The 25,009-nt window shown below is 54.0% G+C and overlaps 13 protein-coding genes across 13 annotated transcripts; 7 read left to right on the forward strand and 6 right to left on the reverse strand.

The window, feature by feature from the left end:
• Positions 1–2,228: 2,228 nt before the first annotated feature.
• Positions 2,229–6,006, forward strand: H310_07619 (hypothetical protein; the record flags this gene model as incomplete). The annotated part of the gene is made up of 10 exons (XM_008873031.1): positions 2,229–2,513; positions 2,560–2,920; positions 2,983–3,142; positions 3,234–3,519; positions 3,565–3,726; positions 3,792–3,914; positions 3,978–4,033; positions 4,081–4,227; positions 4,284–4,426; positions 4,477–6,006. 10 exons carry the CDS (start codon positions 2,229–2,231, stop codon positions 4,644–4,646), a joined length of 1,893 nt encoding a protein of 630 aa, XP_008871253.1. The 3' UTR covers positions 4,647–6,006.
• Positions 4,407–6,976, reverse strand: H310_07620 (TKL protein kinase). Its single transcript, XM_008873032.1, has 3 exons — positions 6,263–6,976; positions 5,185–6,216; positions 4,407–5,137 (listed from the first exon to the last, which is right to left on the reverse strand). Exons 1-3 carry the CDS (start codon positions 6,903–6,905, stop codon positions 4,926–4,928), a joined length of 1,887 nt encoding a protein of 628 aa, XP_008871254.1. The 5' UTR covers positions 6,906–6,976; the 3' UTR covers positions 4,407–4,925.
• An 860-nt stretch (positions 6,977–7,836) lies between these two features.
• Positions 7,837–9,408, forward strand: H310_07621 (hypothetical protein). The gene is made up of 2 exons (XM_008873033.1): positions 7,837–9,032; positions 9,090–9,408. Exons 1-2 carry the CDS (start codon positions 7,883–7,885, stop codon positions 9,311–9,313), a joined length of 1,374 nt encoding a protein of 457 aa, XP_008871255.1. The 5' UTR covers positions 7,837–7,882; the 3' UTR covers positions 9,314–9,408.
• H310_07622 (hypothetical protein) lies at positions 9,153–10,111 on the reverse strand (the record flags this gene model as incomplete). Its single annotated transcript, XM_008873034.1, has 4 exons — positions 9,153–9,317; positions 9,367–9,655; positions 9,702–9,883; positions 9,935–10,111. 3 exons carry the CDS (start codon positions 10,109–10,111, stop codon positions 9,397–9,399), a joined length of 618 nt encoding a protein of 205 aa, XP_008871256.1. The 3' UTR covers positions 9,153–9,317; positions 9,367–9,396.
• A 290-nt stretch (positions 10,112–10,401) lies between these two features.
• Positions 10,402–12,537, forward strand: H310_07623 (hypothetical protein). The gene is made up of 6 exons (XM_008873035.1): positions 10,402–10,898; positions 10,941–11,400; positions 11,452–11,561; positions 11,620–12,051; positions 12,103–12,175; positions 12,226–12,537. Exons 1-6 carry the CDS (start codon positions 10,441–10,443, stop codon positions 12,307–12,309), a joined length of 1,617 nt encoding a protein of 538 aa, XP_008871257.1. The 5' UTR covers positions 10,402–10,440; the 3' UTR covers positions 12,310–12,537.
• H310_07624 (hypothetical protein) lies at positions 12,268–14,622 on the reverse strand. The gene is made up of 10 exons (XM_008873036.1): positions 14,182–14,622; positions 13,978–14,135; positions 13,640–13,932; positions 13,529–13,594; positions 13,312–13,473; positions 13,168–13,261; positions 12,939–13,096; positions 12,719–12,891; positions 12,543–12,666; positions 12,268–12,491 (listed from the first exon to the last, which is right to left on the reverse strand). Exons 1-10 carry the CDS (start codon positions 14,592–14,594, stop codon positions 12,333–12,335), a joined length of 1,800 nt encoding a protein of 599 aa, XP_008871258.1. The 5' UTR covers positions 14,595–14,622; the 3' UTR covers positions 12,268–12,332.
• A 184-nt stretch (positions 14,623–14,806) lies between these two features.
• Positions 14,807–16,009, forward strand: H310_07625 (hypothetical protein). Its single transcript, XM_008873037.1, has 2 exons — positions 14,807–15,214; positions 15,279–16,009. The coding sequence occupies exons 1-2, from the start codon at positions 14,843–14,845 to the stop codon at positions 15,897–15,899; spliced, it is 993 nt and encodes a 330-aa protein (XP_008871259.1). The 5' UTR covers positions 14,807–14,842; the 3' UTR covers positions 15,900–16,009.
• Positions 16,010–16,079: 70 nt separating this feature from the next.
• On the reverse strand, positions 16,080–17,185 carry H310_07626 (hypothetical protein). Its single transcript, XM_008873038.1, has one exon. It carries the CDS (start codon positions 17,168–17,170, stop codon positions 16,238–16,240), a length of 933 nt encoding a protein of 310 aa, XP_008871260.1. The 5' UTR covers positions 17,171–17,185; the 3' UTR covers positions 16,080–16,237.
• Positions 17,186–17,225: 40 nt separating this feature from the next.
• H310_07627 (hypothetical protein) lies at positions 17,226–20,892 on the forward strand. The gene is made up of 2 exons (XM_008873039.1): positions 17,226–18,081; positions 18,132–20,892. The coding sequence occupies exons 1-2, from the start codon at positions 17,251–17,253 to the stop codon at positions 19,053–19,055; spliced, it is 1,755 nt and encodes a 584-aa protein (XP_008871261.1). The 5' UTR covers positions 17,226–17,250; the 3' UTR covers positions 19,056–20,892.
• Positions 18,995–20,704, reverse strand: H310_07628 (hypothetical protein; the record flags this gene model as incomplete). The annotated part of the gene is made up of 2 exons (XM_008873040.1): positions 18,995–19,838; positions 19,934–20,704. 2 exons carry the CDS (start codon positions 20,702–20,704, stop codon positions 19,074–19,076), a joined length of 1,536 nt encoding a protein of 511 aa, XP_008871262.1. The 3' UTR covers positions 18,995–19,073.
• Positions 20,764–21,602, forward strand: H310_07629 (hypothetical protein). The gene has a single exon (XM_008873041.1). The coding sequence runs from the start codon at positions 20,936–20,938 to the stop codon at positions 21,278–21,280; it is 345 nt and encodes a 114-aa protein (XP_008871263.1). The 5' UTR covers positions 20,764–20,935; the 3' UTR covers positions 21,281–21,602.
• Positions 21,603–21,688: 86 nt separating this feature from the next.
• Positions 21,689–22,311, forward strand: H310_07630 (hypothetical protein). Its single transcript, XM_008873042.1, has one exon. It carries the CDS (start codon positions 21,710–21,712, stop codon positions 22,094–22,096), a length of 387 nt encoding a protein of 128 aa, XP_008871264.1. The 5' UTR covers positions 21,689–21,709; the 3' UTR covers positions 22,097–22,311.
• H310_07631 (hypothetical protein) lies at positions 22,149–24,053 on the reverse strand. The gene is made up of 4 exons (XM_008873043.1): positions 22,771–24,053; positions 22,443–22,720; positions 22,329–22,394; positions 22,149–22,274 (listed from the first exon to the last, which is right to left on the reverse strand). Exons 1-4 carry the CDS (start codon positions 24,032–24,034, stop codon positions 22,176–22,178), a joined length of 1,707 nt encoding a protein of 568 aa, XP_008871265.1. The 5' UTR covers positions 24,035–24,053; the 3' UTR covers positions 22,149–22,175.
• Between the last annotated feature and the right edge of the window lie 956 nt (positions 24,054–25,009).

Raw genomic sequence — 25,009 nt, forward strand, 5'->3', positions numbered from 1 at the left:
GCCAGCGAGCCATTGGTGATGCCAATAAATTGGCGCCGACAATATACCTTCCGATGGCGGCGATGGAACCCAAGCTCCACATTTGCATGTCGAATGCGTTGAGTTTCTTCGGGCGATGCAACCGCAGGTTTACAATCGATGGGTCACTGTCGGCAAGGCCATCTGCAAGGGAAGGAGTGACTGTCAATGTGTCGTAGCGGGTCTCGTGCAGAGGTGTCACCCCCTGCGGTCTGATCCAGTCCTGAATGTACGCTTTGTCACTCATGTGGCGCTGTTGCATACATGGCCGCGCACACCGTCGAATGGCGCGGGACATCATCGCGCTGGCCTGGTGTGAGGGTGGAAGATCGTGCAATGCCGCTGCTTCATCAACAGATTTCAATTATCCGGATCCGGATGTACTTCAACGTCGTGTTGTCAAGAATGCTTCGGGTGCTGAAGGACCTTGACGATGGCAGCGTGCGGCGAGGGAGCTACCGCCATCTCCAGTCAGCGTGGCTGCGCACGTGAGTTCAAACCGATGAATGATCTTGGTATGCATCATCATCTCACGAACTGCCCGAAGGGTGCGAAGGACGTAGATGCGATGCAACAGCAGTATTGACGGGGTCGCCTTCCCACAGTACCTGATCGCAAAGGTGGCACTCGTACAACGCGGTGCACTCGAACGATCGAGACACTTGCTCCACCGTACAGGTTTCAATGATTGATACTCCGCCTGCGACGCAGACCCGCTCCAAGCGACACTTGACGAACTTCCATCGTGACCTCTGCTTGCGCTGCCTTATCGTTCCCAATACGAGCGCGACGATATATCGGAATGAAGGATAATCCATTCCGACATTACCAGGCCGTCGTTTCCTCCGTGCCGTGGTTGCATCGGCGGTCGGGAAATCTTGGGGATGCTTCGACAATCGTCAAGCCCAGGAGTACACCCCTGTTGTGGTTGACGCAGAAGCGATTACTTCGACGACCAGCGATTTGAGCGAGGGAAATCTCTACACCTTGTCGAGTAATGTCACTAGCAGCCGTGCCGAGTTCTTGTATGCCACTTTCCCGCCCTTGCACTGGAATTGCTGCTGCATGACTTCTTGTCAATGCTATTCAGTTGGAAGAATCGCGTTGAGAGGTGATCGTCCGATAGCTTTTCAAACGCGACATCCTGGTCGGATTCGAAAACAAAGCAGCATCTATACGTATAGGAGAGCGTGGCGTGTGGCACGTCAGCGTGATAGACAAGTGACTGCGCTTGGCATGACAACGCCACAACTGTCCGGCAGACATCGTCATGATCCGATTGGGGAAATGCCGACGAAATCACATGCCAGCGCAAGCAACTGTAGCGACTCATTTGCGAATGGTGTGGGTCCGACTTGAACCCACCGAGGTTTGGAACGTTAACCAGCGATCAAAAGCTCGACCAATTCGATCCCGTTGGTGTCCACCTGGAATAGCGTTGCCCGGTATCGATGGAGGGCGGCAAATCGCCTACACATCGAATCCCAAAACACACAGGACGACGATTTGTATAAGTTGGTGTGCATGAGGCGGAGGTTGACCAGCCCATTCGGAAGACATGGCACTCCCATCGAACCTTCCTCCAAGGTGGTCAAATCGGACAGTCTACGTCGACATCGGCACATCAAATGCGACGGCAACAGCCGAAACATGTGCACGACACCACCGTCGAGGAGCTTGAGAGAGTCTCCTGCATGGAGTACTACTCGGGGTACAGAGTCCTTGACGCTGCCACACTGCGTTCGCCTGATGGCGATGCATGTCTACCATAATGAACGAGATTGTCTAGAGCTGTACCCAATTTGCTTGCCCTGAAACAACCCTTTCATCACGTCATCCTGGGCAGGGATGTCTGGTGCATGTCGACGTTTTGTATTGCGACACCTGGCAAGCGTTTGGTGTGTATTCTGGCATTTTAGGTGCGCCAACGACGGGCGGCAGTCGTGGTAATTCAATGCTCCGTCAAGCTGCTACATGGAGGGGTCGCCAGAATGAACGCCACTTGCGGTTCACCCGTCGGAAGGTGCCTCTGGAGTATAGATGACCATGTTGACAACAACAAAAAATACGAATTTTTGAAGTCAAATAAATATATAGGGTTTTGTATGAGGAGAATTTATCGAATTTGCAAGAACCTTTGAAAACGGATGTCCATTGTTACCCGATCTTACGTGATGCTTCGAGAGGTGGCATGGTGTGTTGCTGTAGCGATGGCGGCGTGGGCGGATGCTTTGCATGCCGAAGACGTGCGCGCCGCGTGGCTGACCATGAACTTTCCTGCTTTCCACGGCACCGATGCATCAAGTATTCGCGTGGTCGGTGGGATAGCCGAGGTGGACGATGTCGACATACCTCTCAAGGCATTCTTTCACCTTCACTCCGTGCACGAAGCCCGCGTCCGCGACGCGCATGTGCATGTCCCTCTTCTCATAGATGGCTCTTTGCAGCACCTCGTGCTTCCATTGTATGCCCAAACATCGCAGTTGGATCAATTCGTACGTTGCTGTGTCTAGTCAAGCAAGATCCGATCGCGGTCAGTAGGTGAATGCATTTTGCCTCGAACACTCTCTCATTCCGCTGTACTGCACCACACTACGCCAGCACGCAGCGGCGTATACGAATCATTCGACCAACCGCACGTCCGTCCAAGTGTGTGTGGCGACGTCGGTCGCGTCATCTCCCCCGTACTGCGTCCCGCTTCCGACGGACACTCTGCGGGCCATGGATAGCCTGTCGCACATCCAAACGACTGACGTTACGATCCCGCTGCAGCGCTTCCAGCTGCCGCCAATGGGGACTTTTGTCGTTCGAGCATGGCTCGACGCAGTGGGAGCGTCCCCATCCGCACCAAATCGGCTGTCCCGACCCGTTGCCAAGACACTTCGGAGAGCAGCGTACGCTTGTACGTATACCTCGTGGTAGTGCACACCAGCATCCACGTCGTCAAGGAAGCATGCGCTGTAGGCACCAGTGCCGCGATGCCGAAGATGCAAATCCTGTACCCGCGCAACGGCCAAGTTGTCGCTGCCAGCCTGACGCACGTTTCGGTGTCCCTGCCACGGCTGCTCCTCGACGACCGTGCCTTTTTCACGGTGTGCATATCGACAAACCAAGCAAAGCGAACGTGCGACGAATTTGATGGCTGTACGTGCGCCTGCTTCCGTCGACGGCATGGAGACTCGTTTTTCAAGACGAGCGCTCTTCCTCGATTATAGTCTCATGTACCATAGCCCGGGCGATAGTGTATCTGCCGTGGACGAATACCCTCCCTTCCGGCCGGCATACCCTCCACGTTTCAGTCACCACGAGCGCGTCGAAGCGACCTCAGCAGGATCCGCCAACCTGTTCCAGCGGTACAAATCTGGAACAAACCCACCACAGCTTGATCACGCCGCCGTCGTGTGCATGCCTGTAGGCGTTGAGCACTCGGTCGACTTTGAACTCGACGCGTCCTTGCCGCGCCTGCCGCTGCCGTCGTCGTTGACCCCCACTCTCGTTCCAGTACGACATCGACGTTATCTTTGCATGCTATCAACGATGCCAAAGGATTTGGTACTGGTCACGGCGGTGTCGCAGTCGTACGTGGACGAAGGTCGTCTGGCCAACCTCGTCGGGTCTCTGCGTGTATGGGAGCCGTCGTTGACGCTTTACGTGGTTGGGCTGGATTTACATCCGGCGACAGAAGCGATGGTCCAAATGTGGCCACAGGTTCGCGTAGCTGTCCTTCCGACACTGGCACGGCCGGGATCTGTCTCACGATTTGGAATTGGCAGGTGCACTACATGCCTTTCGATGCGCTCGCCAACGGCCTTCCACGGCATGTGTTTGAGTTCCGGCGCACGTATGCGTTCAAGCCGATCGTGATTGCCCATTTCGTGGGCGCTCTCTCCACTCGTGTACGAATTCGCCATCCGTTTGTGTGACCTCGAGCCATTCGTCCTCACGCATGGATGGTGTAGGTGCTGTGGGTGGATGCAAACGTGGAGCTGCGCCGTCCGCTGGATCGCATTCGTAGGTGCGTTGCAAAGGCAGTCGCGGGAATGTCGTCCACGTCATTTCTAGAGCGATGGCGGTCGACGGGCACTTTTTCACGGTCCAAGGAGCGACGTTTCCCTTGGCTGCCAACAATCACCCTATCACGTTGGCGCACTTTTCATGCCCCCAACACGGGAACGCATTATTTCAATGCTGGTGGTCTGGCCTGCAAGGGTTCGACGGTCCTCTTGCACAACTCGATGGGTTCACAACGTCGTGACGTGGTGTAGGTACACCCGAGGCGGTGTCGCAGCCATCCATTTGTTGGCGCCCATGGTCGCGTGTGCGATGAACGAGACGTGTTTTGCCCCGCCATCCAGTCGATACCCCGACCAGACCGTGCTGAATGCCGCCGTCTGCGGGTTCTCGCATGGTATTTGACTCCCCGTTCCGTCATGGAATCGCCGTGACACTCGAAAGCAGACCTTGCCTCGACCATCTCAGTCCATCCAGGGTTAGAATTCTGGCTGTCGTCGTCGCTGGATGACAGCAACCAACCCCTTCAACCGACGCCGGATGAAGTCGACTGGAACGACGTCGTTTTCTTCACACGGCGAGAAGTCCCTGCCAAACCATACGCAGGCTACGTCTAGGCTCGATTTTTCCCGCGCGATCGCATGGTCTCACGCGTTGTCCCTTTGGCGCAACGAGTCATTTTCCCCGTAGAGGACAGTGCCAGGCGCGCGAGCCATGGCGAACTCTTTCAACGGCGCTCTAAACAAGTTGGCTTCGTGCATATTTGCGTGTTGCGCTTCGTGTCGAGCGAGCCGGAACCAAGTCCGGGGTACATGACGTTGCCATGCAGCCCATGTTAGAACGTGAAAAAAATCTAAATACATCATGCAACGGGGTCAGCGCACCGTGCGTGCTTTTCACCAGCCCTTCCACATCTCGATGAGGCGAACGATCTCGGCGGCCGTCGGTCGGTCGCGCGGCGACGTCGACAAGCACTGCATCGCCAAATCCTTGACGAGTTTCGGGCACGAGTCGTTGAAGGTCGGGCGGAGGCCCTGCGTCGTCACACGCTGGACAATTGTCATGGCCGGCACGCCCTTCAGGTTGGCGTACGGAATGTTGTGTGTATCTACACAAAGCACTCATGACCGCGACGGCACCACGGTCAGCGCTTACCGAGCTCGTTTAGCACACACCCAAACGAGTACACGTCGGCCAGTTCCGAGTACCGATGGCCGCTGAGCACTTCTGGCGCGGTCCAGTACGATGTCCCGACGCCCGCCGTCATGGTGTCGTCGGTGGTGCGTTCCTTTGAAATGCCAAAGTCGGACAGCTTGGCTTCCAGTTGGTCCGACACAAGCACGTTCTTGGCTTTCAGATCACGATGAATGATCTTGTTCGGGACGAGCGCATGGAGGTATGCGAGCGCGCGGGCAATGCCGACGGCCAGCACGAGCTTCTCGTTCCAGTTGGTCTTGGGGTGGGCCACAAGATACGACCCTAGATCGCCGTGCTGCATGTACTCGACGACACAGCACATGTTTTGCAGCGTATTCCATGCAAAACCGATAAAGGTCACGATGTTTGGGTGGCTCAGCGACGCCATCAGTCGAATCTCCTCGGCAAAACACTCGAGCTCGGTTTCGTCGTTCCGCTTGGCGTCCAGAATTTTCTTGATCGCGACCGTCATGCCGTCGTAGGACCCGATCCAGACTTCGCCGAACGCGCCTTTGGATAGCATCCGCGTCTGTACGACCGACGAGTACGGCAGGCGCCGTGTGCACAGGTAGGCGTCGACTTGGAAGCTGTTGAGCTTGGACGAGTTGGTCTGAATCGGCTGGGCTGCGGCATGGTGCGATCGCGGTTGGCCCGAGCTGTTTTGTAAGCTGCTGTTGTACATTGCTGTGGTGGTGGTGGGTGTGCCGTCGTTGTCGTTGATGGCGTCAGCGCGAGCCTTGCGACGACGCAGGATAAAGCACAGCAGCCCACACGCGACAAAAGCAACGGCACCAGCGACTATGCCAACGACAGCACCCGTTGACAAGGACGGAGCTTGGGTTGGAGATGGCACAGGAGTCGTTGTCGCAGGCGGGCTCGTGGTTTTGGCCCGCGCGATCGCATTCAGCCAGTTGTTCATGGCGGTCGATGGCGACGGCAGACACATGCCTTTGCTTTCTTCGTAGACCCTGCACGGAAACGTGAGGGAGCCTACATGTGACAGCGATGAATCACGAAGCAACTTGATGGAATCTACCTGGTTTGTTTTCAGGACACGACCCCCACGGCCACTCGTCGTCGTACTTTTCGGGCAGGGTGTGGACGGAGAAGAAGAGGAACGGCGGACCGTCTGTGCTATTCCATTGATGCCGATGGATCTTTGGAAACGGCACGTCCGTCGATGGCACGCCGTCCTGCGCCCACATGCTCGAATGACTGTTCGTGGACGGATTCGCCTTCGACACGGCACAATTGGCGGCCACATCTAAGTTGACACCGTTCGAGACTTGTTGGCGGACGAAGGAATACCCAAACCCGGAGCATTCAATGATACTGGCCGACTGGTCTGTCGCTAAAAACTTCTCCTTGGGCACCATAAGGTTCTCCATGGTGGCGCCCGTGGTGCTGTTTTCATTCGTGCAACGGGTGTATACTTGCTGCAACGTGAAAGATCCGTCATTCACGCGGACAAGTCCCATGTCCCACAGCAGTGCGCGTTGGGCTAACGGCGACAGTTCGTCGAATGTGAGCTTGGTGGCGGACAATCTTGCCACGACGGTTGATGGGACTGCATGCGAGATCTTGGGGACAGAAGTCAAGTTGTCATCTGCAAGTTTGCGGAAGCGAGACACATAATTCGAGCTTTCCAGCCACAACGACGGGGCCAGCGGCGATGTCATGGAGAGAGCAGCGAGCGCTGGTCCTGTCCGGTCGAAGTATGAGGGATCCGGCTGAACATCCAACTTGCGCACCCACTCAAAATCGCGGTTGTAACAGTGATTCGAACGTTTTAAACACCTGTATGGCCATTGCAACATCCTACTGTTATTATAATACACAAATTCTTGTGTTATAATATATTGCATATGTAAAATACGACACTCTGTTGCGCTGTCATTCAATCGTTCGTAAGTACTGCACTACACGTTGACCACACTGCGTGGAGTGTATTCGACCAATAAAAAGGGATGTACAATATATTATATTGAGACTGGATTTTTGTATTCTCCACACTGTATAGAAAATGGGCATTTTTGAAATGCTGACGTTTCTGAACGCAATTCACGTTTCGACGTAGCTTATATTATAACTTTACATTGTTACAATAGCTTGATACCATCCATCAAAGGGATCGTTTTCAAACGTTTGCAACGATCCAGGTGACTCAAATCCACTGATTGATGCGCAAGTAGAGACGCGCGATCTTGCGGGACGCCTTAACGTGGCATGTGACGCGTTTGGCACAGTCAAGCTTGGGCAGCGCTGTGGCGCTTGCCTTTGCTCCCTCACATACGTACAAACCGCTGCCTGTCGGTGGCAGTGCAGACTACTCGGCTTTGTCGCCTCCCGACGGCGTTCCACGACGGATGAAAGACGAGAGTGGATCAAAACGCGTGTCGCCCGTTTCCATTCGTTCACAACTCCGCGCACGCACGCTGCATCGCTTTTAAGCCTTTGCGGTCCCTTCCGTCCCATCTCCCGACGACTGTTCGAGGGGGGGGACAAGGGACATGCATCTGTGAGATAGGTTCAGCACGAATGTAGTTTGATTGGATATTAATACTTCAATTGTTCTCATTGAAGCCAATCATTGGGATCTAAATCCTTGAAGCTCGACGAAACCTGGGGCGGTTGCTCAACAGTCCGTTCGAAAACGATGGCGTCGACAACGCCCAGTGCGCGCCAACGCCGCCGTGGGGTCAAGGACGCTGAAGAAACAGTATCGGAGCCAGAGTACAACGAGCTTCGACGGCGCTATGATGCAAAGGTCGCGGCACCTGATGCTGACGACGGGTCTGAGTCCGAATCGGACACGGCACCGTCCGACAAACCCTTACGAGAACCGCGATGGAACTTGTCGTCGAAAGAGAAGAAAGTGACGCTTCTCGTTGACGAAGACAAGGCGAAGAAGTGGTCGAGCTTCAAGACGCGCACGCTGTACACACTGCTCATGGTGGTTGGGTTCCTCGTCATAGTGTTCGGGTTCAAGCAAGTCGGGTGCTGCTTGCTGGTGTTTTCCCTCCAAGCAACCATGTACGCGGAGCTCGTGAGTCTTATGTTCAAGCAGCAAGTGGAGAACGAGATGCCCAAGTTTCGCCGCCTGTACTACTACTGGTTCTTTGTGTGCGTGTTTTTCGTGTACGGCCGCGCGCTGATGCCGCACTTTGAAATGCACGAATTCGACACGCTCTTTGGGCTGTACATCCTCGAAAAAGGGTTTGTGAACAAGCACCACACGGCCATCTCATTCGCGCTGTACGTGGGTGGGTTTGTCTCGTTTGTGTTTTCTTTGCGAAAGCGCAAGCACTACAAGTACCAGTTCTCCCAATTTGCGTACTGCCATGTCGCGCTCTTGATCATCGTGGCCCAGTCGACGTTCATGATCTCCAACATGTTTGCCGGACTCTTTTGGTTCCTCCTTCCGTGCTCGCTCATCATCGTCAACGACGTGTTTGCTTACATTTGCGGGTTCTTCTTTGGACGGACGCCGCTGATTCCGAAATTGTCGCCGAAGAAGACGTGGGAAGGGTTCTTTGGTGCGCTCTTGATCACGATTTTGTGGTCCTTTGTTTTTTCCCGATTCATGTTGCAGTTTGAAATGATGATGTGCCCCCAAGTTGGCTTCCACTTGGACTTCAAAGGGTGCACCCCCGGTGACATCTACGTGCCGCAAGTGTACGCCCATTTCCCCTTCACTGTGGCGCCGATTCAGTTCCACATGGTGTGCTTTGCCGTCTTTGCATCGCTCGTCGCGCCATTTGGAGGGTTCTTTGCGTCCGGTTTCAAGCGAGCATTCAAGATCAAAGGTAATGTGGGCAAACCTGTTGGGTTTGTCTTGGAAGGCTGAAGTAGTTGTGTGATAGACTTTGGATCAAGTATTCCAGGACACGGTGGCGTGGTCGATCGCATGGATTGCCAAGTGATCATGGGCATGTTCACGTATGTGTATTACACGAACTTTATCCAACGGCCAGACCGAATTTCAAGTGCATTGCGCATGCTCGAACGCTTGACCGCTGATGAGCAACTCGTGGTGTTTCAAAAGCTCCAAAGTGCACTCACCAACGCGGGAATTCTGACTGGATAGAAGTCTAAGTGGATTATAGAAGATGTGCCAATAAATGGTCATGTGCGACGCACCACACAATACTGGGGTGTTGCACATAACAGCTACATCAAACGCTCGACTTGACTTTGAAACACCTTGACGTAACTTGAATCGGTGCAAATCTGCCCAGCGTGAATTTGAAGGCGAGTTGACATTGTGTCCAAACTTTCAAATGCGTCGCGAAAGGATTTGTCAACTTCGAGCTTTCCCTTTTCGTACGTGTCCATAATCTTGACCCGCAGATCTTTGAGCCTCTCCAATTCACTTGTGATACTCTCGATTGATGCCCTAAAGTTGCACTCAAATGATTCTTGCACTTGCCTAGAATAGTGTGTTGAATAGTTAGGATTGTCGATATCAAACGTACATTAACTCTTTCTTTTGCTGTTCAAGTCGAGTAGACGTTTGTGTGATGGATTTGTTGACGGTCTCCGCTTCATCGATGCAACTCTTTTTAGACGTCGCGAAGATCCGTTCGACGTCGCTTTGAAAGGCCTCACAGTACACTCGGACACAGTCCCGCTGACTTTGCTGTTTCTGGCGCACTTTCTGCCGCGGTTCCAAGGGTTAGTAAGCGAATACTGCGATAATACAACGTACTTTTTCCGACATTCGCAGGAACACTTCCTTCATCGCAGTCATTTCTTCCGCCAGGCTGTCTCCTTCCACAACTTTCAACCCAGGATCGTTGTCCAGGTCCTCTTCGCACTCTCGCATCATGTCCTGCGATACCCCCGTCACGTCTTCATCGTCTTCGGAGTACTGTGACGACCACATCTCGTCGTTATCTTGCGCGTTTTCGGGTGAATTGATGTCTGCTGATGGAAAGATACCTTGGCGCCTTTTTCAAATCTGAATAAGGTTTCATTATAGTATATAATTCACCATATATATTCCTTTTTGGTCGAATTAACCGTTCGAATGTGCTAGCACGTTTAATGCGTCAAACCTGTTTAAAACGGTGGGTAGTTTGCGTTTAAATATTAAAGCGCAACACAAATGGAATAAAACCATGTTCTAGTCGTGAAAAACGAGATTAACCCTTGACAATGATAGTTTCAGAACGTGGACTTTTTGCACATCGTCCTCAAGCAGCGGGAGTCGCGATGGCGACATCGGGTGCCGCCAAGGCCAGCTTGGAAGACTGTTTGCCGCTGCAAACTGTGCCAAGCTTGAAGCTCATGAAGCTTCGCACGTTCGCCATCACATACGTCACGTATGCGATCTTTCACGTCGCCCGAAAGTCGTTTGGGTCGATCAAGGGCGAGCTGAGCAAGGAGAAATGGATGGCATCGTCGCTTACGAGCCAATCGAATATGTATGGCCTCATGGACATGGTATTTCTGGGGCTCTATGCCATCGGGTTGTACGCCAGTGGCATGCTCGGCGACCGACTCGACCTTCGCAAATTCTTGGCGGGAGGCATGGTCGGAGTCGCGCTCGTGCTGATGACATTCGGCGTCGCGGGTTTGGCAAACTATCACGTCTTTTGGTTTTATTTGATGCTGTGGGGTGTCAACGGTGCCGTCCAGTCCGTGGGGTGGCCGTCCAACGTGGCAATCATGTACGGAATCTCTAACGAGCTTGAAGTTAAAACCATGCCTAGGTCGCGGTGGTTCGGCGACGGTGAGCGCGGCGTTGTGTTGGGCCTATGGAGCAGCTGTGCATCATTCGGCAACATTTGTGGCGGAGCTTTAGTCGGCATCTTGTGTCACGTGGCGGAAGCGTCCGTCGCTTGGAAGTTGGTCATGGTCGCGTCGGGAGTGATCATGCTCGTGCAGTCCCTTATAGTATTTCTATTTCTCGTACCAGCGCCTCCCAAGCATCTCCATGACGACACTGAGGCCACAACGCTGTCAATACCTGCCTCGGACAACAAGGAGGTCCCTGTGGAAGGGGGACCCGTTGGCATTTCGTTCTCAAGAGCTTGGATGATCCCTGGTGTTGCGTCGTATGCGATAGCGTATGCGTGTGTCAAGTCTGTGTCATACTCGCTCTTCTTTTGGGTGCCGTACTATTTGACGGCTGAGCGACACATGAACAACTCGAAAGCCAACTTGTTCTCGGTGGGTTCGACGACGACGTTTGCAAGTGACCGCGATCCTGACGTAAACTAGGTGCTGTACGATGTCGGTGCGATCATCGGGTCGGTCGCCGGGGGCTACCTCACCGATCGGATGGGTGGCAAGCGGTCGTTGTATATTGTGCTCTCGCTCTGCCTCGCCGGGTACCCCCATCGTCGACCGAACGTGACCACCTCAACGATGTCTGCTGCTTCTTTGTAGCATCGACATGGCATTTCTATTTGGCGCATCCGAGCACATGACGGGAGTTCTGCTCTTCTTGACAGGGGTGCTCATGGGTGGTCCGGAAATGCTCATCACGACGACGATCTCGGCGGATCTCGGCACACACCAGACGCTGGCGAAGAACGCTCAAGCGCTGGCCACCGTCACAGGAATCATCGACGGAACCGGCAGCATTGGCGCTGCGGTCGCACAGTACTTGGTTGGTCGCATCGCCAACTGCCACTCGACGTGCGACCCGATCCCCGCGACCGCACATGCGGTGTGTCCCACAACGTGTGCATGGGACTCGGTCTTCTTGATGCTCCAGATATGCACGGTCGTGGGGGTGTTGAGTCTTAGCAGCCTCGTATTCCACGAAATGCAGAGTTGGCGGCGGCGGAGGGACCACCCCACTCCCGACAACCCCGTGTACGAAAAACGACATGTTGTGCAAGTCGGCAATTCACAGGGTGCATGTAGGATCAAGTTGCAGCATTGTCCATTGCTCCAGACCGATGAGAGTACCGACAATGACGCCATCGCGCGCCCCGACGTAAGTACTGAAGTGCATGAGCGGGACCTGATCGAGATGTGGCGGCCTAGACACCTGGATCGACAACCAGCACTGCCACGTCGCCTGTATCACTCGACGACAGTTCGTTGGATGCACTCAAACATCGAGTTTAGACCGAGTACACTTGTTGGTACAACTATATGCGCTTGACTTCGACTAGCGTGCGCTGGGCGACTTGATGCGGTTCGGGGGACTCGTGGTGGCCTTTGGGCAGGATTGTGATTTCGGCGTACGTGCCACCAGCTTGACCTTTGGACAGTTGGCCTGGGTTTACACAAAGAGTGTCTTGCACGGCCTAATGTGTCGACGTGAGTGAAAAATGCAACACCTATTGCAGTCGACGTACGCCACAGAATCGGTTGAGAACCGACGGAAGGAGGAGCACGTCCGGTCGCACGGGCAATTGATACTGGTCGATGTACTTGAGATCCAACGGAGTGTCGCCCGTAGACGGAAACAGCGGAAAGAAACTGTACGAGATGACGCGTTATGCGACTGAACGAACTGAGAGCGTGTACCCACCTGTTCTGGCGCAAGAGCTGTTCTGTGAGTCGAAAAAGGCGCTGTTGCTGGGCCGCTTGCTGGGATCGGTGGAATTCGGCACCGCCCAGTTCGAGCAAAATGTCGCTCGTCGTGGCGCCGAATACCGTGCCGTTGATTGTGAACGTCGTGGGGTTCGACAGCAAGTGCACGCGCTGCGTACCGATGAACCAACAACCAAGGACGTGCTTCCACACTGTACCTTTTGAAAGTCGGGCGAGTCGAGGCCTTCGAAGACTTTTTTGCGGTCGAATGGAGGCTGCGGGTACACGTACGGGTGCTGGACATCGCGGACGGACGGAATGAGGACCAAGTGGCAGTTGGGCAGTTCGGCTAAGAGCGTGTTGAACTTCGTAATGACTAAAAACAGCACCCGTGCCATGAAAATCCCAGCGATCCCGTCCTCCAAACTCAGCCAACTCTCGACGTACTCTGGAACAGAAAAATGTCGTCGAAACTAACGAGAACGTTATCGTACGATACAATCCCATCCTTAGCGTGGTTGGCGTCGATAAATGGCCCCATCTACGCGGTCGCAATTGAGGCGATGCACAATTCGACAGGAGGAGCCATACCAAAATAACAACATCGGGTCGTTGCTTGGCCGCGACCTTGATCAAGTCGCTAAGCGGCTGGTACTGCGGGTCGTTGTTGGCCGTGAAAGGTCCTGCCGCGGTGAAGACTCGAATCGGGGCACTGTCGTTCGCAATCGATTCAACCATCGCGAGAGGCTCCGGCTACGAACACCAACCGCTTGCATCACATGATTGGGAGAAGAACCTGCACACGTACCTCGATGAATCGCTTGACTTGCATGGGGTTGCGTGTGTCGTTGTAAATACCTTCGACGGCCACCAGCTACTAGTCGACGTGAGAAACAATAGCATTTGCAGAGAGACATGCCTTGCCAGGGAATGCTTCGAGGGCGGGCACTTGGCTCAAATCGAGCAGCACGCGTTGACCGCCGCAGTGCTTGCGAGCACCTTCCAATTGGATGACACTCGCGTTCAGCTTGCCCTCGGGTGCTTCGCACACAATGCGGCCACACACTGTCACTTGGGAGGGAGACGGATCACCGACCGCACCAAACTCGATGCCTAGCTGAGCTTCCATGCGCGTTTGAAAGTCCACGAGCAACGTGTCTAGTGCAATTGCTCGGTCCGACATGGAGGTGTACATGAAGTTGGCCGAAGGACCTGTGGGAATCGTTGAGTTTGACCACATTGCTCGAACGAACTTACTCATCTGCTTGTCGCCATGAAGGCGTTCTACTTCGACTGAATCACTGCGGTATTCCGCCGGTTCGATCTGAGACTTGAGCGATGTGTTGAAAGAGTCGACCACTTCGCCGGCGTTGGTGCGGGACGCATACTCGGCGGTCGGTGGGGACTGGAACGACCTGCTCACTGTTGATGAACTATAAAATGGTTCATAGAACGACGTACGATGGAGAAAAGACCGAGGTCCTCAATATCTTGGCGTCGGGGCTTTGGAAGCTCGCAGATGCTTGGCGCTTTTTTGGAGTGTCGTGGACTGTCGGGAGTTGAATTCCGTACACGGAAGCGATCGGCTCCTTCTTCACCATGGGTTTACTCTTGAGTGTTTCCTTGGTTTCTCGCTTGATGGATCTTTTGTTTGCCTGGTCAAACAGCATCGCGCGAAACTTGCCGAGGGAATCGACAGTGGCAACTTTTATTGACGCATTCATGGCAAAAACATCCCATTGCTCGGCCAGCGATTCCGCCGACAGAGCGAACTCTTTGCATAGATCTATGCATGTGGCCACAGCATCTTCTTTGATGTCCAAGCTGTTGTTGTTGAACGCGGCGTTGATGTCCGCGGCAGTCGTTGTCGACATGGGGAGGGTCTTCTGCAGTGGATCCAAATGCCCGCCAAAACTTGGCCAATGGCTGTGTGAACCCATTATATTGCATATGATATTTGTTTATAGAGGAAATACGTTTTGAGCAATTGTCGTGCAAATTTATCACTATTTTCCTAATAAGACAAAACTTCACCGGTCGTATGAGAAAAACTTTTTTTCACACTTTACTGACGATTGAAGTGACCTGCGCAGCACATTCCAAATTGTCCTGCCGTGTCAAAATGGCGGACCCGGCGCTCCAAGTCTTTGAGTGCGTGCGCAATTTGTGGGCGACGCGTTGTCTGTCGACGGTGGCATCGTTGAAGATCCCAGACTTCCTTCGAGATGGCCCTCGGTCGTCCAAGGAGATTGCTGAGCACTTTCACCTTCACGAGGACAGCGTGTTCCGCCTCTTGCGTGCGGTGTCGACGATGGGGTTCCTTGAGCATACCGGTGGCAATATGTTTGCATTGACCACGACTGGAGAGTGTTTGATCTCTGACGTTCCTGGATCTATGCGCGCATACTTGGTGACCATGTGTGCACATGGCCACTGGTTGCCTTGGGGCAATATCGAATCCACCATTGTATCTGGCGTGCCGGCTACCGAAATGGTAGGAATGCCATGTCCTCGTAGTGTTTCTGCATCTTGATGTGCATATCGGCTATTGACCGTAGGAACTCGGTGCGGATTTGGGCAGCTATTACTCGAAACACCCAGAAGAAGGTCATGAGTTCAACGAAGCAATGCAAAACGTAAACCACATGTCAGCTGATGTGTGCTTGGACGCGTACCAGTTCGAAGACATCGCCACGGATGATATGTGCATTGTCGACGTCGGTGGTGCCCATGGCGATTTCTTGCTAGACGTGCTTCACAGGTTGAACCGTCCAAGCATTCGTGGTATTCTCTTTGAGCGCCCTGAAGTCGTCGAGGCTGCAGCTGAACATGTCAGCCATGAAATCGATTGCATTTCTGGCGATTTTTTCCACTCTGTTCCACCTGGGGACTTGTATCTTTTGAAGCATGTTTTGCACGAATGGACCGATTCGCATTGTGTCAAGATTCTCCGCAATATTCGCGCCGCAATGGATTCGGCATCGGGCCGTGTCCTTGTCGTAGAAGTACTTGTGGAAGGCACGGAAGCCCTCGTTGACATGAACATGCTTGTCATGTTCAATGGTCGCGAGAGAACCGAAGAAGAGTTTGCCGCGCTCTTCCTTCAAGCGGACCTCAAGCTCACCAAGGTCATCCGCACCGGGACCCCATTTGCTGTCTTGGAAGCAATGGCAGCTTAGCTCCCAAACGCGAAATTAGTATGAAAGAATGTATCGTGTTTCCCGCGCAAAAACATTCTCGAGTTGGGATGGCTCATTGTCGAATTTGACCCTTGGCGACTAGATCAAGATGAAGCGATGCAGCATCGACGATGTGCCGGCACGACACTGGCAAACCCACACGGTTCCACCATCGCGCTCTTGTGCAACATGGTGCTCTTACTCCGCCACCGTTTGGCCGATTACGGTCGACACCCGCAGTCGATTGTCGACAGACGAAGTGACTACGTTTCATCCTCTTGCCATTCACTACATAAATACGGTTCATCCTCTTGCGATTCACTACATAAATCACGTGTCTACCCTGACGAATCCAAGTACGACGGAAGAGCGTCGCTTTTGGCCAAAATGAAGTTCTTGTACTCTCGAGCAATGAAGAGCTTGGGTATTTGATCACGTATTTCCAATGCACGCTCGTCGTTGCGAAGGGACTCAACGTCGCTTCGACGTACTGTTTGTTTCCCCCATTCTTGCGGAGGCATGTACCACGCCCCATACTTGGACTTTTTTGGTTTTTCGGGCAATTGTATGCGTGAGGTCTTTGGTGCAGTGGATGGCGAGGCCCGTTGATTCGACGGTGCCATCAGTTGACTTGGAATGTCTGTTGCAAGATGTACTCTGTCTGAGGTGCGCCAAATGATGTGCGGCGTCGTGGGTCTGTCACATCCATCGCTATTGTCAGCCTTGAGGCATGTCGCGTCTTCGTGCGCCTTTTCCAGCGAAGCTTGAACTGCTGCCTTGGCGCTTGCTTGTGCGGCTGCCATGTCGTCAGGATTGTGTATTGACGAGCGTTGCCTCTGCATCGTGCCTCTCTTCGCCATGGTTTTTGCAGAAGCGATTGCTCCCATGGAGAATGGACCTGCTTCCTTTAAACTGCCAAGTGGTGGGCCGAATGGAGTGGTGAAGCCGTGCGCTCGTTGGTGATCCACAATGGCCTGTCGAAGCTCAAGGTCTTTCGCTTCTCGTAGTGTATTGAGCTCTGTCATGAGCGAATCCAACATGTCGTTTTTGGCCGCTTCGCCTGTGAGCATGGCCAGGACCCGTGGGCCTCCAATGCCGTTTTGACTGTCGTCCCCGAATGAGTGGTCTGCTTGCAAACGATCGATGAAGCCAGCTTCAAAACTCGACGGCGGCGACGATGCCGTCGGAGTGCGCAAAAAGCGCCACTCCACGTCGCAGAACTTGAGGCTGGCTGCGTCGTTCCGCTTCTTTCGCACGGCGCGGGCCTTCATGAAGTGGTTTCCGACATCTCGCCAGTGTAACTGTTGCAAGTTATTTTCAAGCGTGGGGCCGACTTGACCACCGACCGAGTATGCTCGGCAGATGGGGCGACTTCGACAGCGATGTTCTTCTAAATGCCAACTTGTCTCAAGAAGATCATGCATATCTCGACGCAGGCGGCGGCAGCTCCGAGTCCATGCAGCAGCTCGCACGTCGACACACTGCTGACAATTCGAAGCAAAACTTGTCGTCCACGATGGATCGCCCAGTGAGGACTGCCGCGACGTCAACAGCCCTTGCACCGCCGCCCTTGTCGCGTCAAACATATCGCCATGTCAATGCAAAGTGCGCGATGTTTTCGTGGATGCTCGAGAGCGATTCGCTGCGACACACGGTCTTCGACGCGCTGGCACCAGTGTGGGTCGCCGCCAAGATTGCCGCCGGACACACCACCATCATCTCTCCACACGTGCTTGATCTCGTTGCCCAACGGCTGGCCAAGCGATTTCCTGGAACGGCCCTGCCGTCTCACGGCGTGCTCAAGGACCGACAGATGCATGCTGATTCGTTCTGCACGATTCTGGCACATATGATCACGCCTGTGGTCACCAACACAACCATTCCAGAATGTCTCTTTGCTGTGCGAAGTATTGTTGAGGCAATCGTGTGCCACGACGTCCGCGGCGACGCATCCGTTCAATTTCGTCCGATCGAAGCCATAGAGCCCATCCAAGCAGTATCTAGGACGCTGCCACCTCTATCAAGATCCTCGAACGTGTCTGCGATCTACATGGAGCCTGCAGTGAACCAATCGTTGACTCTGGATATTCCAGCGGCACTACAATTGCCTTCGTCTTTGGGCTCTTCACGGCTCGTTCCAGGAAGCAGTGGCGCCGCCCCCGACATGGCAGCTGAAGCACGAGTACTTGTTAAATCCAAACGTCGTCGAGCACTCATTCATTACGCTTGTAGCTGGTGCAAGAAGATCAACTCAAGCAAAAGCTACGATTGCGCAAATACTGGAGCTCGCAGGCTTGCGAGACAGCTGCTCACATTCTCCCCGAGGAAATTCCATTGTTTCAGCGAGAAGACATGCGATCAAGAGCCAAATCTCGCGAGCAATCGCGTTATCACGATGAAGCGACTCCCATGCAAGTTGATACCCGACCCCCCACCAGAACAAGTTGCGACTCGACCTCAGACATTGCGACCTCTCGCCCACCAACACGCCTCCACAGCGCGCGCCTCCAAGACCCATTTCCTGTCCCAAACAATGATATCACTCAGCAAGAAGGCACGAACGAGAGCTCGATGGCACTGGTGTGCACGCAGTGCGATATCAATGAAGCGACGCTGTGGTGCTCGCAATGCTATACGATAACTTGTGTTCGATGCTGGTCTGCTAGTCACAGCACCCCCGTTCCAACGATCCACGTATCGCTTCAACAAACCGACCCGCTCCGAAGCTGCGTTCTCACGCAATCGTTGACCAGCTTGCATCAAGGACCACCGCTTCCTTTGCTACGGACGCCTCCAACACATACGACCCACGCGAATGCATTGCGTCGACGTCAAAAAGGAAGCAGATTGCACTTGACTCAGCCACAAGAAGACTCTCACACCAGGGAAGCAACATTCCACGTTGCCAACAGCTTACCGCTTCGTGTGATGTCGATGCCGTCGCTGCCAGGGCCTTTGCCTGATGCTGCTCGCACCACTGCAACTGAAATCATTTCAACCAAGGATCCGGCAAACACACCGGCAGATATCAACCCCACCATGACCAAACCCTCCAATCTTGTCACAAAGCGAAGGCAGGTCCTGCGCCATGCGTCCGTCGATATAAACGCAATGTTTCTTGAAAAAGTCACCAACAGCGACCTTACGATTCCGTAGTCAAGATGCCTACAACGATCACGACGACGATCCGTGGATTCGAAACACGACGTAGTACATGGGCGAAGGACCAGTGACCGGCACGATGGCATGCAGCACCTGCTGACTTTGAAGCATCACTAGACGATCAGAGACAGACGGCACAGTGGCTTCATGGTTGGCTCTCGTGTGCACTTGAATGGCCCCGCTTCCATCGCGTCCTTCCTCCGGTCCATTGACGCAGTAGATGCAAGTGATCCTGTACCCATTGTCGTGCTGGACGTCCGTACCGCAATCCAGTCGCATCGACTGGCCTTCGCCCGTGCGGAACGCCAGTAACGTCGTGGAATATGTGGACTCAGCGCACAGACTCAGTTGGTTGGGCAAGTGCCGTCGTTTGTGGTTGATTTCGTGCGGCAATGCGTGCAATTTTTCAACGAGCTCCGCGAGAGCGGGAAAATTGTCGGCCAATTCGGTTGGCATGCTGGACACGTCGAGGAAACGAACGAGGCACATGTCTCCTTGCACAAGCTGTCCTTGCTTGTGCATGCGCAGGACGTCTGACCGCACCAGTGGCACAAAGTCCGCGCCAAGGAAGTCGTCTTGAACGCCGTAGAACTGCGCATCGGGGGAGTTTGCATCCAACAACGACGCCAGCGTCGCATCGTGTAACTGGTCCCACGACGCACATTCGGCGTCCGGGTCCGCGATGCGCGAAGTGTCTCGTGCCAACATTGCATGCTTTTTTGTCGCGACTCGCTGCAGCATTGCAAGGACTTCCCTTCCAAATGCTTCGCGCAGAACCTACAGCAGCCTCGCGCGTCACGAAGCACGAGATATGAACCCACACAACTCAAGTGAATACGGTTGAAAGCTTCTTGGTGAAATGGCAAACCTACTTGCGGGCGAAGAATGGCTTCCGTTGTGGCATCCATGACGTCACCGACTATCGCGCCCTTGCGCTTGACATTGTCGAGGACAGAGTTGGCTTTGGCTTGAATTTTCGGCATGAGGACGACCATCTCCTGCTCATACCATGGATCTTCGAGTAGTTGCTTGAGTGTTCGAGGCATGTGGTTTGTGCGGATGTCGTCAGCGGTCATGCCAGGGTACATTACCCGGCAAAACTCCTTTTCGTTGGAGAGTTTGGCAAATACGCCATGGAGGCAGTCTTGGTTGGTGGTCTCCAGCCCTGACATGAGGCGCCGCCAGAGCAATTGCGATGCTTTCGACTCGGACGTGTCAGGAATCACGGAGGCTTTGTCTGCGTACACGGCACCAAGCGGCGCTTGCAACGTCGGTTGGTGTTGTGCTCTGCGCATTGCTTGGAGAATGCACTGTTTCCTGCTCAGACCTTTGTCCCATGTCGGTTCCAGTTCCAACGCAATGTTGATCTCATTCAATGCGTCACGATATCGCTTGAGCTGAAACAGGCACGTGGCCCGATTGCCGTGCAAGAAGTGCCGTTGATCGCACGGTGCGACGACGACCGCGGCTGCGTACTTGTCCAGGGCATTCGGATAGTCCTTCTTCTGAAAGCATGCATTGCCTTCCGCTTTGAGCTCTTCCCACGTCACGCCAGGCTGCCTTTGGTTTTGGATGTCAAACGACCCGTCTGGCGAGATGTCCACGACGTCCGGTGCGGCGGCGCTTCCTCCTCGATCTAACATTTTCGAAATCCCGACGAATTTTCCACTTGTTCTAGACCAGTTCCCTCCACAACAAATACTTCCATGGACGTATTACATTAAAGAGGTCGAAACAAGTCGACGTCGACGTCGAGGTTCAACTTGGCGGCGAATGCACGGAGTGACGCGATCAAGGCGGCGGACGGCTCGACGAGTCGCCTGGCTGCTTGGACGACGGCAATAGCTGCGTCTAATGGAAGGAAGTGTGTCGCCATGACGTACGCGATGCACACGGCGCCGCTCAACGAAGTTCCAGAGTCGCAGTGCACAATCATGCACGGACGGTCTGCTTTCTTCTCATGGAGGCGTGCGACGATCGCAGTAAAGTCAATCGTCCCCTCATCTTCGACCATGAGATCCAATGTGTCATCGCTTTCGAGCAGTGGACCAGGCTCCCGCTTCGTGCAGCAGACCAAAGTCCGTCGAAACTTGGGCGGCGACGACTCGTCCAACGCCAATAACCTCTGGAGGCTCAGCGTTGACGTCAGCCAGAGCCCAGGGGCCACTTGTTGCTTGTCCGTGTTGACCGCAATGTCATACCGTTCCCGTGTGATGTAACTCCGAACGCTCGGTAGCAAGGAGAGCTTTTCGTCGACCATGACAATGGTCAAGTCCCGTTCAGCGGCGGCGATGACTCCTTCTGCAGCCGCATGGACAACCAAGTGGTAAAGGTTCTCCAAGTGCAGCTCAAACGCCTGACTTCGGAGGTCGAATGGAGCTCCATGCGGAAAAGTGCCTTCACTTCTACGACCAATGCCCTTGCCGCGTTTCTGCATGTACGCGGCATGAAGCGCGACAAAGTACCGGAGGTGCCGCGTTTGTGCCGCCGTGTCCGATTCCATGTCCCTTTGGAACGAATATGACGACTGTTCATTGGTGCAATGATTTCAACGAATCAAATTTCACCAATTCAGTTTCCTGCATCATGATTGGTGGATTAAATTCGGGCATTCGTTTCCTGAACTTGGAGCATACCCGACAACAACGATGCTCCAAGACCAGTTCCAGAACGAGTTGGTAGCGCTGGAAGCATCTCAGAAAGCGGCGCGCCATGCTGCACTGTTAAAGATGGAATCTGCCTTCGAAGCGATGGACAAATCATTGGCGCAGCCCGTGGACGGCGCCATGGATCACGTCATCACCACACAACAGGCAATTCAAGATGCGTGCATTCAGCTCGGCAAAGTCCAAGTGCAACGGCATCAAAAAGTCGTGCGATGGAGAGCTGAACTCCGGCGATTCCAGACGCAGGTGGAAGACCTGCATCTGTTTGAGCAGTGGTGTGAGCGCACGGAAGCCAACCTGCACCTCGTGTGCGGCAAGCTCGAGTACGTGTGCCACGAACTGAACCGCATCGATGCAACGCCGCGCTAACCTCGACCTTTCGTCCGCATGGATGCATCGAAGCGCCTTCAAGCCAACTGACTGCCTTGATGACGAACAACTCGATTATTTACATCCGAATGTTGCGCGCTATCTCTCGAATTACGTTTTGCTCGGTCCAATTGCAAGTAACCTGGAGCACTTCTGTCGTCGGGTCGTAGTGGACCTCCTGCCCCCACCGCGCCGGTATAAGTACATCGCACGCCCAGACGCCACTACGTACCATGGGTGCAGACACTGTAAGGTTCAGTCCTGGTCGTTCCTCGTACGTCAGCTGCTTCCCAAACACCTACGACAGCGCCTCAGTTCCCCGCGTGTACCGAGTGTTCGGAACGACCTCTGCGATTCTGCTCTCTGGTAGCGTCATTTGCAACTGGCTCAGGACAGGAAATCCGAGCGGATCCGTCGCTGCGTGGATGCCAAACAACTGATTCACACTCACGCGTCGAATCAACTCAAGCTGGACTTTTACATGGGACGGTGTAGTCGACGCTGTCCCTGCAGCGCCAAACGCATTCGTCCGCAGACTTGACTGCGCTCTCTGCTGAGAAATTGCCTTAAGCTCTCCGGTGACCTTGTCCACAATTGCACGAAGCAGTTGCATCTTGCACTTGTCTACAAGATGCATGAGTGAACGCGTGACTGTGGGCTTTTCCCAGACGCACCTGCGAGCTTGAGTTCGATGCTCGCGTGAGCCTTCCGAACGTCCTTTCGCTTCCTTTCAAGGGCTTCAAACTGGTCCACCTGACGCTGCAATGCTTCCAACTGAGTCTTCAATTCCTTTGTCACGTCCGTGTCAAAAACCGCACGGCTGTCAAGCCGCGCCTGCGCTTTGACTGTTGCCAGGGAATTTTGGAGCTGCGCCTTTTCTTGCACGAGCGCAGCAATGCGCTGCTCAAACTCGGCCTTGAGCTTTACTTTGTCTTCATCTCCTGCGATCACCATGTGCTGCACGCGCTTCCGCAGCATGGCGTTCTTCTCGGCAAGTTTGACCTTGTCGGTGATTGCAACTTGGAGGTCTTTCGTCATGGCGTCTAGTTGCTTCTTGAGGGTCGCAGTGTCGACGAAGGATGTGGTTGCCCCAGGTAGAGACGAATTCGAGAATGAAGCCCCTACATTCGACGTTTTGGCCTTCTTGGCCGACGGTGCCAAGGAAGCATCTGTGGAAGGACCTCTTTGGGCAAGAGCTGACGTTAAAGGCTTGGACATGCTAATTGGAGCAGTCGTTGGCACTGCCACGGACGGCCTGAACAGCGAGATGTGTAGTGGCTTGCCCGTGACCACGGCCTGAAGGATCTGAATGATCGCTGGCATTGCCATGTTGCTCACGTCCGTGTCGTCCAGTTTGAGCAGCACATCACCAACACGTAAACCCGCCTTAGCGGCACTTGAATCGGGCTGCAACGTCGACACTTGAACCCCACAAACACCACGGACGGGTAGTACGCCAAATCCCAGCAGTCCGCTTTCCTTGGTCACGACGATTCGCTTGTATGGAGACGCCGACGAACCTGAATGCTGCGTGCTGCCTGCACCGGTTGATGCTGCTTCGAGTTGCATCGATTGAGTGCAGGCAGGTGTCGTGACTGAACTCGAATCAACCACAGGCGTCCGAGAGACAGGGATCGTCGATGCGGCAGTTGGGCCAGTGGGTGAAGTCTCCCCAACGGACACTACTTTGTCTGTGTTCTCTACGCGCGACAACGTCGTCTGGCCTTCCACCGCCGATAATGGTGCGTCGGTGGCCGCATGAAATGCGGAATTGGGTTCATCTTCGAACGCCTGATGGTCACCTTCTGTGCTCATGATGGCGCTACCTTCGACAGGTGCTGCGTCTTTGGTAATTCCATTCATGTACTCAATAGAATTCAAGGCATCGACGAGCATTGCGTCGTCCAGCATGGCATCGTCGTGGAACGGCGCGTTCATGACGACCTTATGGGACAGAGGAAAGCGAGTTTGGCGAGGCATTCCCGCCAGATTATCCGGGATTTCTCCGCGATTATCCGGATATCTCGAGTTGAAAAGGCGCACGACGATGCGAGCAAGGTGGCAGGAATGACGGAAGAAGCATCACGCCGACAGAAAACTGGCGACCCCTTGCCGGCAATGAAGCCCAATACGTCACGAACGATGAACGCCAGTCAACGAGGTGCATCATCAAGTCAACCTCGTAGCCACCATGTCGAGAAAGTCTTGAGAAATCACCCTGGGTTGCCCCAACGACTTCAAGCGGCCAAACCGACAGGGGCGTACAAGTGGATCGAACAACTGCCACGGAAATTGTGTGTGTCACGGAAAAGTCCCGCGCACGTGCTCCTGCGATGTAGGCAGCTCCTTGACCAAAGTCGCAACCTTGCACTGGAGTTTGACGTGAACGAACTCGATGCGATCAAGCATCGGTTGAGGGTGCGAATGGAGACGATGTGGGAAGAGTTGAAGATTCCCCATGTCGATCGCGACTCGTTTCTTGTATTGCACGGGGGGTGTATTCCAAGCTTAGTGCACCAAGTCCAGTTGCTCACGGTGCATTTTCAGTGCACGCTGCGTGTTTTACACTGCATTCAGTATCGTGAAGAATTGCTCGAGCAAGCCCGCGAACAACATGCGGCAATGGACAAAGCAGTGTGGATGCAATCTATGATTCAGGTGTCCGTGGCAACAGTCGAAGCGATTGAAATGTGGCGCGATACGCTCTGGTTTCCGCATGCCTTTCGCACAAAACATGGTCCAAAGTACCTGCTCAAGATGGTTGCAGACTGCTCGACAATGGAATTTGAGCGCGCTTGTTGTCCAATACTGGCGCCATTGGATCCCCCCGACGCGATCAAGGCGGCGGACGGCTCGACGAGTCGCCTGGCTGCTTGGACGACGGCAATAGCTGCGTCTAATGGAAGGAAGTGT

Source organism: Aphanomyces invadans, assembly GCF_000520115.1.
Source record: "Aphanomyces invadans strain NJM9701 unplaced genomic scaffold supercont1.14, whole genome shotgun sequence".
Lineage (NCBI taxonomy): Eukaryota > Oomycota > Saprolegniomycetes > Saprolegniales > Verrucalvaceae > Aphanomyces > Aphanomyces invadans.

Coding starts and splice junctions, on each gene's coding strand:
- H310_07621 (XM_008873033.1), top strand. CDS start 7,883: ATGGCGTCGACAACGCCCAGTGCGCGCCAACGCCGCCGTGGGGTCAAG. Junction 9,033..9,089: donor GCGAGCATTCAAGATCAAAG/GTAATGTGGGCA, acceptor GTTGTGTGATAG/ACTTTGGATCAAGTATTCCA.
- H310_07625 (XM_008873037.1), top strand. CDS start 14,843: ATGGCGGACCCGGCGCTCCAAGTCTTTGAGTGCGTGCGCAATTTGTGG. Junction 15,215..15,278: donor GCGTGCCGGCTACCGAAATG/GTAGGAATGCCA, acceptor TATTGACCGTAG/GAACTCGGTGCGGATTTGGG.
- H310_07624 (XM_008873036.1), bottom strand. CDS start 14,594: ATGTCGACAACGACTGCCGCGGACATCAACGCCGCGTTCAACAACAAC. Junction 14,136..14,181: donor ACCTCGGTCTTTTCTCCATC/GTACGTCGTTCT, acceptor AACAGTGAGCAG/GTCGTTCCAGTCCCCACCGA. Junction 13,595..13,639: donor TCGAAGCATTCCCTGGCAAG/GCATGTCTCTCT, acceptor GTCGACTAGTAG/CTGGTGGCCGTCGAAGGTAT.
- H310_07627 (XM_008873039.1), top strand. CDS start 17,251: ATGCTCGGCAGATGGGGCGACTTCGACAGCGATGTTCTTCTAAATGCC. Junction 18,082..18,131: donor ACATGGCAGCTGAAGCACGA/GTACTTGTTAAA, acceptor TTACGCTTGTAG/CTGGTGCAAGAAGATCAACT.
- H310_07620 (XM_008873032.1), bottom strand. CDS start 6,905: ATGACATCGCCGCTGGCCCCGTCGTTGTGGCTGGAAAGCTCGAATTAT. Junction 6,217..6,262: donor GTGTCCTGAAAACAAACCAG/GTAGATTCCATC, acceptor TGTCACATGTAG/GCTCCCTCACGTTTCCGTGC. Junction 5,138..5,184: donor GTGTGTGCTAAACGAGCTCG/GTAAGCGCTGAC, acceptor TGCTTTGTGTAG/ATACACACAACATTCCGTAC.
- H310_07623 (XM_008873035.1), top strand. CDS start 10,441: ATGGCGACATCGGGTGCCGCCAAGGCCAGCTTGGAAGACTGTTTGCCG. Junction 11,401..11,451: donor CGAAAGCCAACTTGTTCTCG/GTGGGTTCGACG, acceptor GACGTAAACTAG/GTGCTGTACGATGTCGGTGC. Junction 12,052..12,102: donor CCCACTCCCGACAACCCCGT/GTACGAAAAACG, acceptor GGGTGCATGTAG/GATCAAGTTGCAGCATTGTC.
- H310_07631 (XM_008873043.1), bottom strand. CDS start 24,034: ATGAACGCGCCGTTCCACGACGATGCCATGCTGGACGACGCAATGCTC. Junction 22,721..22,770: donor CATCGAACTCAAGCTCGCAG/GTGCGTCTGGGA, acceptor TGCATCTTGTAG/ACAAGTGCAAGATGCAACTG. Junction 22,395..22,442: donor CAGAGAGCAGAATCGCAGAG/GTCGTTCCGAAC, acceptor GCGCTGTCGTAG/GTGTTTGGGAAGCAGCTGAC.
- H310_07626 (XM_008873038.1), bottom strand. CDS start 17,170: ATGAAGGCCCGCGCCGTGCGAAAGAAGCGGAACGACGCAGCCAGCCTC.
- H310_07630 (XM_008873042.1), top strand. CDS start 21,710: ATGCTCCAAGACCAGTTCCAGAACGAGTTGGTAGCGCTGGAAGCATCT.
- H310_07629 (XM_008873041.1), top strand. CDS start 20,936: ATGACGTACGCGATGCACACGGCGCCGCTCAACGAAGTTCCAGAGTCG.